At 37.7% G+C, this 12,859-nt stretch overlaps 1 protein-coding gene across 7 annotated transcripts; it reads left to right on the top strand.

Moving 5' to 3' along the window:
- The first annotated feature begins 1,270 nt into the window (after positions 1–1,270).
- LOC139967881 (monocarboxylate transporter 7-like) lies at positions 1,271–12,596 on the top strand. 7 transcript variants are annotated; one of them, XM_071972060.1, is made up of 5 exons: positions 1,271–1,793; positions 2,272–2,376; positions 2,584–2,727; positions 6,974–7,808; positions 8,534–12,596. In XM_071972060.1, exons 3-5 carry the CDS (start codon positions 2,674–2,676, stop codon positions 8,662–8,664), a joined length of 1,020 nt encoding a protein of 339 aa, XP_071828161.1. In that variant the 5' UTR covers positions 1,271–1,793; positions 2,272–2,376; positions 2,584–2,673; the 3' UTR covers positions 8,665–12,596. The 7 variants fall into 7 exon arrangements, with proteins under 7 accessions (XP_071828161.1, XP_071828162.1, XP_071828163.1 ...); XM_071972061.1 differs by having other exon boundaries at positions 1,989–2,376; XM_071972062.1 differs by lacking the exon at positions 2,272–2,376.
- The last annotated feature ends 263 nt before the right edge of the window (positions 12,597–12,859 follow it).

Genomic DNA, 12,859 nt, shown 5'->3' with positions numbered 1-12,859 from the left:
TCTCTTACCCGTCTCCCACTCCGCATCTGCACTTTCCCATTTACCTAACTAGAAATTGCCACATTGCCAAATTGCCACATTGCCACAGTACTTAAATGGTTATCTGGGGATGTCAGCCATTCAACGGTATAGTACAATATATTATATCTATGCACTGCAGTATTGCATTTGTGAGATTTTGACAGCCTATAGTAGTTGTGTTCTCAATGTTGACATACATTATACGTACGTAAATGGTGGCGTTTTTAAATGGTGGCGATTGTAAATGGTGGCATATACGTATGTAAATGGTGGCACATGGTGGCACATTTGCATCATAAAATGTCTTCCACTGAGTGTGAATCAGTATCATTCATCAAATTGTTCCTCCTTCTTACTATAACGTATCACCTCTTTAAACATTTGAACCTATAGTGAAATTAATGTAACCTTAATGTGAGTCATTAGCTGAGTATATTGGAGAATGACTAATTGTTACAATATGCAAAATAACTTCATTAACATAGATGAGAAGGTTTGTTCAACCTATGCATGACTGGATCTCATACCTCATTCTTTAGTTGCTCCCAGAACGAGGCAATATACTTTCAAAGGCATATGACGAATCAAATACGGCACTATATCAGTTGCTCGTGATGTGCTTATCCTTGCACGACCAGCTCCCCCACCCCTCCCCACCCCTTCATCACCCCTCCGACCCTCATAATATGATGCAAATCTCACAGTCACTTACACAATTCTATCATTCAAAGTATTTCTGGTTTTACAGCAATAGATACATGTTACAGGTGATAGGTCAGAACATTTTAGTATGTTTAGATCTACAAATAACAAACTATATCTATGAGGCTTTTAAATTTAAGAGCAAAATATAGCTTTATTTTACCCACCATGTGAGATTATCTTACGAAAGTGTTGCATACATTGTTGTATTAACTTTTGTTGTTCTACAATACTAACCTTACTAGCCCTATACGAGCCAGAGCTACCCCCACCCCTTCCTACTCAAACACACACCCATATCATTACATTCTCCCACTGTAAATAATTATTAAGAGAGAATGAAAGTAGCTGTCTAAAGTTTCAATATGATCAATGAACGGAAGTTGCAACAACAACGAGACTACCAACGATAACTAATAAACATTAACATCAAGTGGAGTGGTGGTGGGGTGGGGGGGGGGGAGTTTAGGACAGGATGGGAAAGGGAGAGAAAAGACATCACCAACATGATAGAGCTGTTAATATACCTTCTGCGATACTTTGAGAAGTGACGGCGCTATTGATGAAGTGTGTTAATATACGGCTTTGAGTGTTTCCAGACTGTTGACAACTAACAACGGTTTGCTTTTCATCAGCTGAATTTGCGTATTAAATGTTTAATATCAAGACAGTATATCTACATCTGTATAATATCAACATTCGTAAACGAATTTCCATTGTTTTTCCAGCAAAATTTGATGCAAATGAAGGAACCAGTTTTTCTTCATTTTCTAGCGCTGCAACTCTATTTATTTTCTATTAAACTTCATCAAAGTTTCGCAGCCACAACGCCATCACACTGTTTCTCTGGTGACTGGTTAATTCTGTGGCGAACATGGCGAAGAACACATTGGAAAAACTGTTCGTTTCAATTGACATCTTATTTTCGGGTATTTTAGTCGTTTTCTTTCAGAGCGGGACGTTCAAAGCTTTCGGGGTATTATTTGATGATCTTGTGATAGCGTACAACACCTCTAATATTTATGCTGGATGGATATTTACTTTCCAAGCATCAATCGCATACATCGTCGGTAAGCTCACATATTCCTATCACATTATCGAATAAAATCTAAACATTGTTGTCAAGTGATTGTGTATATCTAACTCTATAATGTTACTGTGTTAACGTAATTAAGGAAATCTAACTTACCCATATATGTTCATGTTTGCCTAACTGTTGATATGTTTCATTGCTACCTTGCATTATTATTTGCTACATACTGCAGAGGGTAGTAACCAATGACGTTATAAGGATCAACAGGGCCCGGTGCCACAATAGAAATGAGCCCCCGAAGGAGAATCCACATGCAACCAAGGTGAACCATGCATGATTTATCGGGCTTGTTTGAGCACTTTTTATTTTGGCACCTCAAGACGACCGGATATGGCACTCTCATGCAGGTTGTCTTTGTTGAGGAAAAGATTTCTTTCGAATTGCTCCTAGTTTAAGGGAGGGGGTGTTTTGCATACTGTCTGCATATGTAATGATAAATATTGACCGCTTCGCAGGATGACTACGGATGACTGGTTACTTCTGTTGGTTCTTGACATCAAGCCGCAACTGCCTGGGCCCTGGAAGTTCGCACCGACCGCACCAAAACATTATAAAATTAGGTATGAAAGCAGTAGTATATTTCATGCAGCCAGAGGCTGCACAAGAGGGTTCTATAAGACGGGGGGGGGGGGGGGGGAGAGGACACAAACGTAGAGATACAGTGGGAAATATGGCTTTGATTTTCCACAACACTGACAATCCCCTCCCCTCAACCGGCTCCCCCGTGTAGATTGATGTCTTATTCATGCGGGATCATTCTTTTACAGCTGGAATTTCTGCTCCTCTACTCAAGGGATTCCAATACAGGAGTGTGGGTATAACCGGCGGCTTTCTATTTGGCCTCGGATTCGTACTCAATGGATTGCTTGGTAAAACTATTTATCAGCTTTTCGTTTTCACTGGAATCTCAGGTAATGTCGGTGTGAAATAACATGATTGACCTAAAGTCAAAATATTGAATATGGTTAATGTAATTTGGAGCTTCTGCAGTGTATGAGAATGCGTATTGGTATATGTTGTAGGCCTACAAATCATATGTCACAAAACGTTGCGCACAGAAACTTAGTATAACATGTGATACTTTAGAGCATTATAGTCTAATGCAAAAATATTGAAGATTTATATGTATTTAATTATTCTACGCATAATCATATATATCGGTATGTGTTGTACAATGTTATGGTAACACTAATTAATCGTCATAAAGCGTTTAACACAAAACCTCACTGGTTATAACAAGTGATCATTTTAGCAAATAGCCTACTGAAAACATATTGAATAGTTAACCAACGTAATTAAGTAATTAACTGCTTCATTATATGAATATATATCCCTGTGTTTGTGTTGTACAATCGTATGGTAAAACTCATTAACATTTCAAAATTACACAGAATCTAACATATGATACTCGTAGCATATATATAGTCCAATGAAACGAATGTTGAGAGGTTCAATGAAGTGTTTAATGCTACTAAATTGCTGTCACGCATTATTTAAGTGGGTAGTCGTATATTTCCAGACGAGAAGGGAGGTGAAGTGGGGCTATACGGCCCCAGGACTCGGGCCAGTTAGGGAGGCCCAGTAAATTTGAGATAAAGGAATTTTATTCTCATATATGCCCCTTTATACACCATGAATTGTAGTCCTGGTGACATAATTATACCCGGGACTCAATTGGCGCACGTGGAGCCCTTTGGTTTGCCTTGCATAATCACATGGAAAAGATAATTTTCATGAAACATTTAATGCAGAATATGGTAGCTGCTCATAATTTGCATATGGTTTAACGTTGACTGATTTTCTTTACGTAAGTGCGAAAAAAAATATTGTATACCATATTAGCTATCATACAACAAAGAGGGGCTGAAAAACCGTATTGTAATTGCTGCATATTATAATGTGCCTTGTTTGACGTATGTTTTCCTGTAAATGATTAATGCTAAACTTATTGTATACAATTAACATTAGGTATCATATATACCAGCATGAATAAAATATGTTAACAAAATTATAAAAGAAAGAAAACAGAATTGATTACGGTAATGATAATATCTTGACTGACATGGCAAACACTGTATACAAAGACGGGTTGCAAAACCTTATAGTAATTGCTGCATATTTTAATGTAATAACCAATAACCAAGGACCTTGTTTGAAGGATGTTTTACTGGTAACATTAAATACTAAAGAGTGATGATATTTACTTTACTTATAATTATGAGTTAATTCCCTGTGTTGTTCCCCTACTATTGAACTGCAGTATATTTAGAACTAATACAGAAGAAAATCACTGAGTAAATTGAACATTTTTCTCTTCACTTTTCACATATAACATTGATATTATAAGTGGTTAAAACTAAAACATAAAACTTGTATTAAAATTGAGACCGTGATACCCAACTTTAGCATCAGTGACTGAGGGGTGGGTTACCTCCAGGTTCAGTATTATACATATATCACAACAAAAAAACTGTACACTTCAGCTGTTGTGATGCTCCTTCTGTCCCACATTAAAAAAAATCATTAACATGGTTTTTCAATCCCTTCCCACCCCCACCCTATCTACCCATCAAGTGAACATGTATAGGTATGGTTTAACTTGTGTAATCGTTCTCACTATTTTATGAAGATAATAGAATCACACTCTTTGAGAAATAAGCCCCCCCCCCGATGATCCGTCATAGGAACCAGGGGTCAGTATTTAAAATAAAATAAGTTATTCATTTGCTTTAATTAAGTTGCTATGTTTGCAACACAGTAGCTTGATATTATCAGAAAATTCAAATCCTGTTCTCCAGAAATTAAGTAAACAAACTTTGGCTGGCTGCAAATTGGAGCACATGCTCCGTCAAACATCTGAAGAAAACACTTAATAAAGGTTAGAAGAACTTATTTAAGTAAAAACCAGCACGACTAACGACATAAACAACAATGCACAAAGAACTGATAGCTTATACATGAAGACAATGTGTGTATAAAGCCTTAAAAAGAACCAAAGTTACTTGATACTTACCACCTAACACCCTAACCCTATGCCCATTACACTTCCAGAATATAAGAAAACCGAAATATTGCATCGTATTTGTATAGCTTTGTATCATCAGTACGAATGCTTCAATAGCATGATATTATGAGAGGATAGTATAGAAAGGTAGTTGCATTAGAAAGCTTTAACTGGCTGGCAACTGGGATCAAATATTACCAATTTTATACACTTTTAGTGTACCAATTTTGAGGTATTTGTGGATACTCATAAGTATTTTCACATTAACTCACGCCCACTGTGTATGATAATGAAACAACTTGTCAACAACATAAACTTGTGCTCACAAAGATTAACATAATCATAATTGATAGTATTAGATATGGTTGCTCATCGCTATTCGATAATTTTACATTAAACCCGTCTACTCATCAATATGCAGCGCATATAGAGACAATATCACACATTTGTGGACCACGGGCTAACTGTGTACCACATAATCACACACCTGTTGACCATGGGCTGTATGTGAACCGCAATATCACACATCTGTGGACCATGGGTTGTATGTGAACCGCAATATCACACATCTGTAGATCATAGGCTGTATGTGAACCAAAATATCACATGAATGCAAATTAGAGCTTATACATCATGTTTCAAAGCAGTTTTTTGAAGATATAACATTAACCCTCCACCAAAATGCATGCAAAACATGAACATTGTAAACACTTGCTGACGCCGATAGCACCTTCACCAATAAAAGACGCAATACAACAGTTCTTCTAATACTAAACAGATCTGGACGGAATATATTAATGAACTTTAACGAGATAGAGTTCCGATTCATTTGGCAAGACTTTTTTTGCACGAAAGAAACCGTGAATCGATGGAAATGGTATTTGAATCTTGGCATATTGGTTGGCGAGTGGTTGCTTTAGTACATAATAGTTATATAATAGACAGTAGTATACAATATTCACTTGGTAGCATCTTCACGATGATGGGATAACCAGTCTGTAGTGTCAGATACCTTTTCAATTACGCCTCGGACTCAAGGCGCTTTGATTCTCTCAAACTACCAAGAGACTCCTTCGCAAGAGCTGTTGCACTGGGCGTATTCCCGACTTGACCTTGATCTTTTGGCAAACCCCTTCTCATGTTGCCTATTGTCAGTGCAAATAGGTTGACGAGTTTTTGGGCAATGGGGTTATCTGGTGCTTTTACCCTTTGACAAAAGGGATGGGCAGTATTTGAAGTTGCAACGCACGTAAGATTTTCCCCACCAATTCGCAAAACCCAACCCTTGAACTAATTCTTTGTCTAGGAGAGACGCGTCATCATTTACCACATACATTTCCATCATTTCCATTGATTTTACTGCATTCGTGTCAACGGCTTTGCGTACGTACACGTGTTATATATAAACTGATAGCCATTTGGAAGAAGACTTGGAAGACTTCCTCAACCCCTGTCCCTTCTGACGACGCCAGCATTGATCATAGCATAATCTAACTAATATAGACATGAATCATGTATATGGAAATTAGTATAGTGTGGATCTTGAAGTGTTCTATCAGTGGTGCTACTCCGTCCCTGCCTCAACCCCCCCCCCCCCAACCATACACATATTTGTTCTTCCCAAACATTATCAGACAATGTTTCGTTTTAAAATATAGCTTTGCCTTTCCACACAGAAAGGCATTATCCCCACCACCCCCTGGTCCTTACCTGAATAAAAGTGTAGCTACGCCCTGCATGGGTTTTATTAAAAAAAAAACACATAGCTAAAAGGTTCACTATTGCACTGAAGTTTCAAAACATCAAAAACTTGGTTTTCTATGGTAACGATAACTTGTGAAGAATCTGGCATACAACATGCAGTAAGTTTTTCATTATCACAACCGATCGAAGTCCTGGTGTAAGGAACCATGCTACAAACATATGACTTTTTCTTCACCAAAGATTGATTATCACACCAATATTCTGCAGTAATTTCGATATATACTGTTCTACATGCCCCCTGCATCCCCACCACCCCCCTTCAACCCCTCCCTCCATCAGCCACCATCTAGCTCTAGAAATCACGGATCAACCTTTGTGTAGTTTACTGTTCTCTGGTGCTTCAAATTTTCCTCCAAATTACGAAAAGCAATTTGTTTTTTAATTTACAGCTGTTGGGGGAGGACTCTTATATTTTTTCGCTTTACATGATATATTTGGAACACTTTGATAAGGAGACCTTCCCTGTGGCCTACTCTGTGAGGGAGCTGTTTCAATACTTAGGGATAACAGCCATCCCAGTCCTGCTCGAACAACTACGAGAAGAATACGGACTATCCGGGTCTTACTTGATTATGGGTGCACTAGTATGGAATTGTATGATATCCGGGGTATTAATGAAATCAAAGAGACCGCCTCCTCAGTCCGTCGATCATGACCACGCCCATGAGTCATCTGAGTCGGCAAAACGAAAGGACGAATCAGCCGGCCCTGACGACAAGACCGAAGAGACAAGAATGGGCAACCTTCTCATGTTATTTAGCATTGAACCTGCAACAAGGCATCCACTATTTACCCTTTGCATTATCATACATTCATTACTTAGTTACTCCTTCGTTGTTTGGGCTGTTTTCTTAGTTCCATTTGGGAAAACCTTGGGCCTACCATCAGATGTTGCGGTACTTCTATCAGTATTTGGGGGCATTGGAGGTCTCTTTGGTAAAATTGTGGTCTTGTTCGTTTTTTTGAGCAATCGTATGAACGCTATAACTTGTTCAGTGATTCCAGCTACTATTTGCACTGTATCTTTATCAGGATACATTTTCTACCAAGATTTTTGGACACTTGCAGTTTCGTCACTTTTCTGTGGATTTTCACTGGCTTACGCGGACTGTGCCCTTTGTGGTATACTACCAAGATATGTCTGCAAGGTACACGTGAGGCAGGGTGTAGCAATAAGTAACCTTTTTAGCGGTGCATTGATGCAACTTGGTGGGATAATTTCAGGTAAGTTGGTGCAAGAGCTGCCAAAATTCTAATCACTTGAGGGTGAATGTATCGTGGGGGTGGCGGGAAAGGGGAGGAGGGCCGGTGAGAGCCTCTCGGAACGAACGAGGATGGTTATCTCTGAAGAGGAAAGCATGAAGTGATCGATCAAATTTGCAATAACTTTATCTATCACAACCATCGCAGCTATTGTATTTATGTATGTATTTTAGATCCTCCTGCAAGCAGGAACTCGCGAAGAAGCCGCAAGCTGACCGAAGTCAGTCTCTTACATTCATATTTAACGTCCATGATTATGAATTGTCAATTGTCAACAACTCTGTAAGTGGACGACATACATTAATCTTGGAGTGACTCGAACCGGGGACCTTATTAGACTTATTGATTTCCTTCTTTTCCCCTTTTTCTTCCTGTTTTTCTTTATTCTGGTCATTTGCTTATTCATTGTAGGTTTGCATAAGAAGTTATGTCCCAAGTAAATATAGAAACCGTATGTGTATTAAAACATCGCTATTATTTTGTCTGGTTGTGAACTCATCATTTTAATAAATTGTGACTGTTGTGCATAGGAACGGGTGACTGTGGATGGAGTAGATTTCGGGTACCGTTTCACTATCATACCGACCCAGGGAATGTGTCATCGTATGTAAAGTTTAAATTCTAATACTTGTTATGCCTTCTTTTTAACTGTTTCTTTTTGTTCTTTCTTCGTTTGTTTTTCATAGGTGCTCTTCTCGACATATCTGGATCATTTACAATCATCTTCAGCATCGTAATATTCATCAACATTGCTTCAATTGTATTGGCGTTGGGTATGCATAAGATGGACGGAACCATCATTGAATGCAACGAGTAACAAAGTAACCCTTGTTACGTAAAGTGACGTTACGGAGCACAGCGACAATGTTTACAATTTTGTCTTTCCACATAAATATCCTGAAAAGTACCCTACTATACTGTCATGTCATTCTCCATATTCACAAAACGAGCAAACCTGTAGGCTTACATAAAGATTGAGATTTATGACATAAAGTACTTAAGAAACGGAGCTCAATGTCCCCCTGCCCCTCGATCCCCTACTCAATCCCACTCCCAGCATCGTATAGATAATTTCGTTGAGTATAAAATATGTGACTGTTTTATGCACTTTAATTTGATGACTGCATCCGCAATAATCCGCAATGTCATTAATGGGTTAAACCCGGTTGGAAAATAATTCAACTTGTGATAACCGAATTTGGTTTTACTATCAAGTGTTTAATGTAATGAAGAACCATCATAAGAAATCTAAATTCATTTTGAATATATAGTGGTATTGGCGACAAGACTATACCGCCTTGAGCATGACCAGCTATGACATCATCGGGTCACTCGAGCGTCTAGATAACTACAATGCATAATGATGTATTTTAGTTACTGCCTGTGATCAGTAGTTAAGTTTCATGATAAGTATATGAGTATGTCAGTGCAGATTCTATTGGTATCCCGGTATCACCCGGCCTTGATTTCATTAGAAAACCTGTTTACGCTCATATTGAAATTAAGAAAAGCAATGTAAATGGGAAGTAAAAGATTTCACTTCAGATTATGATATCACACAAATATAGCACCCTATAACATCTCCGGAATGGAACACGATTAAAGTTACCTTTCTTGCATCTGTCCCATGAAAGGTAAGCTATTGAAGAACAGAGAAACTTCACAAGAGTGGTACTAGGATTATACTGAATGCATCGTATGATGATAGACCTACCGACCTATTCGACAAATTCGGATGGAAAACATTTGACCAACGCGTAAAATATAAAAGGTTGCATGCTGATGGTGTATAAATCCCTTCATATATGAAAAATACGTTCACTTTAACAGGTTCTATGAATTATGATGACTTAAGGTCTGCGTCAATGTCAGCTTTATATATTTGCAGAGGAAGAAAAGAATTTCATAGAAAACGCTTTTCTCACCTTGGGGCAAAACTGTGGAACATTTAATCTATAAATATCAGAGAAGCTCCAAATTAAAATTGTTATAAACGTTTTACTACAGCCTTACATTTAATGTATATTTATCTACTTAAACATGATTTATTTGTTTTATTTATTTATTTAATTCCGATGCTCCTTTCATAATTTACTATCCTACAGGGATTTGTTTGTTTTCATTGTTTGGTTTCTTTTTTTATGTTTTCTATTTACTATTGTTTTATTCTTCCGCTTCTCTTGTTGTCTGTATTTCTATACCTGCTCTTTTAATGCTCTTTCATTTGCTTCTTTCATTTGTGCATCTGTCTGTCTTAAAATTAATTTCATTTTATTGTTTGATTCCAAATACAATATCTTTTTATTTGTCTTTGTAACTGAGCGCCTCGAGGTAGATAAGCTCTGGCTTACCGAGTCACCCTCAATCAAATATAATTTAAAGAAATAAAAATAGGTAAATAAACTTTAGTGTGTCAGTCAATGGGAGCAATTAATTATGGTTCGACACCTGATCTATAAGGACCGATATCACTGCGCCCTTGGTAGTTTAAGGGTGTATGCCACTGAAAAAAATGTTTGTTCTTGATCAGAGAATTCTGGGTTTAGTGTGAAGACCAAACACAGAGCAAGGCACATACAAAAAATGGAAAACTCAACTGGATTGGATCAAAAGAAATTATAATTATGAATAACAAACTATATACAGCTGATATGGGCCCAGTCAAAGAATTGAAATAAAATAACTTGCAGTCGTGAGGTACGCAACCAAAGGTTAAAGTAAATACACTTAAGTTTGCCTGCTGGTGACATCAAGTATTCCACGACATAAGATCTACCACGACATCAGATCTTCCAAGACATCAGTGTAGTTGCACATTATACAACAAATGGTATTATGAATGTCTCCCAACAAAATAGTAGCCTTTAGTTTATAAGATATAGTTGACCCAGGGTATCCTTTGCAGTAATATAATGTCCTTTATAACAAACAGGGTCCCGGAATATCCTTTATAACAAATTAATATCCTTTGTGACAAATAGTGTCCCGGAATATCCTTTATAGTAAAATACTATCCTTTATAACAAATTGTGTCCCAGACTGTCAGTTGAATAAACTCCTTCCATTAAAATAATAAGGACTACTGTAACTTCTACTACGTAAATTAAGGTTTAATACACACTATCCAGCCATTAAAACTATCTTTCTCTTCTTTTGCAACTGCCTTGCTCAAATACTCATGGCAAACTGCTTAACCCTCACAAAACTCCTTTGTTCCTAAAATATATACAAACAGACCCCATTTCCTGTGAGGGCTAATTTCCAGGAAGAACAAGATAGTTGCCTGGCAACCCAGAAAGGGTAGCAGTGTAGAGGTGTTAATCCACCCTTTTGCTGCCACAAGACAACATACAACTATACTGTACAAATGTACTGCCCTCTGTACAGTGAGCATTGCATAGTGCACTAATATACAAGTAAAACTATCGTAAACAACAAAACTTTATGTAAGAGCTGACCATCTTACAGTAGGAACGTTGAAGATTCCCAATAATTCGTCGACGCGTCATATTTGGACGAAGAATTTGTCACCAATCACATTTGCCGTTCCTGCGGTCAAGTAGCCTGCTTGGCTAGCCAGATGGTTTTGCATTAGACAAAAGTATAAAACACGCGAAGCAAATACATACTACAAATACAAGGTAACAGGTTATGTATTTCTTTAAACAAGTTAATGCTAGGCCCTTACAGAAGTTACACTAAGTCAAGCCAAGCCTAAGTTCCAGATAGCCCTGTATCATTGAAATAGCATAACCTTTGCACTTTGTTGTAGCGAGCCTAACATATATTAGATTCTATATTAGATATTACATATTAGAGATCTATAGAAGTTTGGATTTTGGAATAGATACTTGATAAGATTTCTAATACGATGGCACACAACTTCTAAAATGAACCAAATTAAATTCCTACCGTTTGCAAGAAGGATATTTCAGGAAATAATTTCTCCATTCTTGCATAGCATAGCTAATGCTATAAAAAATGGGCAAATAAGATATATGAAGGAAGGACTATGGCAGCTGTTTACAAAGGAATCACAATATTTAAAAATGTTACACAACAGTGGAATAAGTAAATTATTCCCTGCCCTTGGCTTCACCAGGAGCAGAGCCTAGCCTAACCTCAAGCCGTAATTAACATCCGTATCTGAGTCCTATGAAACAGTCTGACATTGAAAGCAGAATTAAGACTTCAGTTTGTTGAAAATGCAGCATTACTGATGAATCTCGGAAGCAGTATCTGTTGCAACAAGTGCCACGGTGAATACAATTAGTTTTGGGGCTGTCACTGTATGATGAATTCTCCTATGGTTTGAACAGCCTAACTGTTGGGGCCTAACGTATACTGACGATAGTCTAATCCTCCCGGACAAATAATTGTTGTGAAAAGAGGATATTGGGCAACTTACATTCAACGGTTATCAACAAATAATGTATTTTGTTCTATATTGCCAGAGTTAAATACAGACCATATAATTTTTAAATGAGCTTCTAAATAGTCGCAAATGATTACCTCTGTAGCAGACGGATACGTATTTCTGGTTTTATCAAATCATTGTGCAATATCCTGAAGGTGACCACTAAGCCGATATTAAACTTTGCTAGTATGTGTTAACTGGAATGTATTATTACTGATGAATTTCTGTGTACATGTCAATTTCAATTGTATTCATTCCTTTGCATAGCGGTGTAAACAAGGGGGAAGAGGGCACTAAGGATACGGAAGTGAATCGGAAAGGAGACATTGCTAGGGAACGGGGGGGGGGGGGAGGGAAGAGGAAGATATTAAACAGGTGGAGATGATTGGCCATGGGAAGGAACTTGAGAGTGCTTGTACTTTATGGGCTACTGACGTACCAGAGTTAGAGGAACAACGTTGACGGGTTTTTATAATTTCAAAACTATTTGTGCGGGTCAAGGGTGTTGTGGAAAGAAAATGGAAGTGAGATACTGTCTACTAGCAGCATATAGTCCATAACTTGAGAAATGAAATAACCTCGACCCACATGTTAT

This window comes from Apostichopus japonicus, chromosome 5 (genome assembly GCF_037975245.1).
Source record: "Apostichopus japonicus isolate 1M-3 chromosome 5, ASM3797524v1, whole genome shotgun sequence".
In the NCBI taxonomy this organism is placed as follows: Eukaryota; Metazoa; Echinodermata; class Holothuroidea; order Aspidochirotida; family Stichopodidae; genus Apostichopus; species Apostichopus japonicus.
The sequence above is the reverse complement of the archived record's forward strand: the minus strand, read 5'-3'. Positions and strand labels throughout refer to the sequence as shown.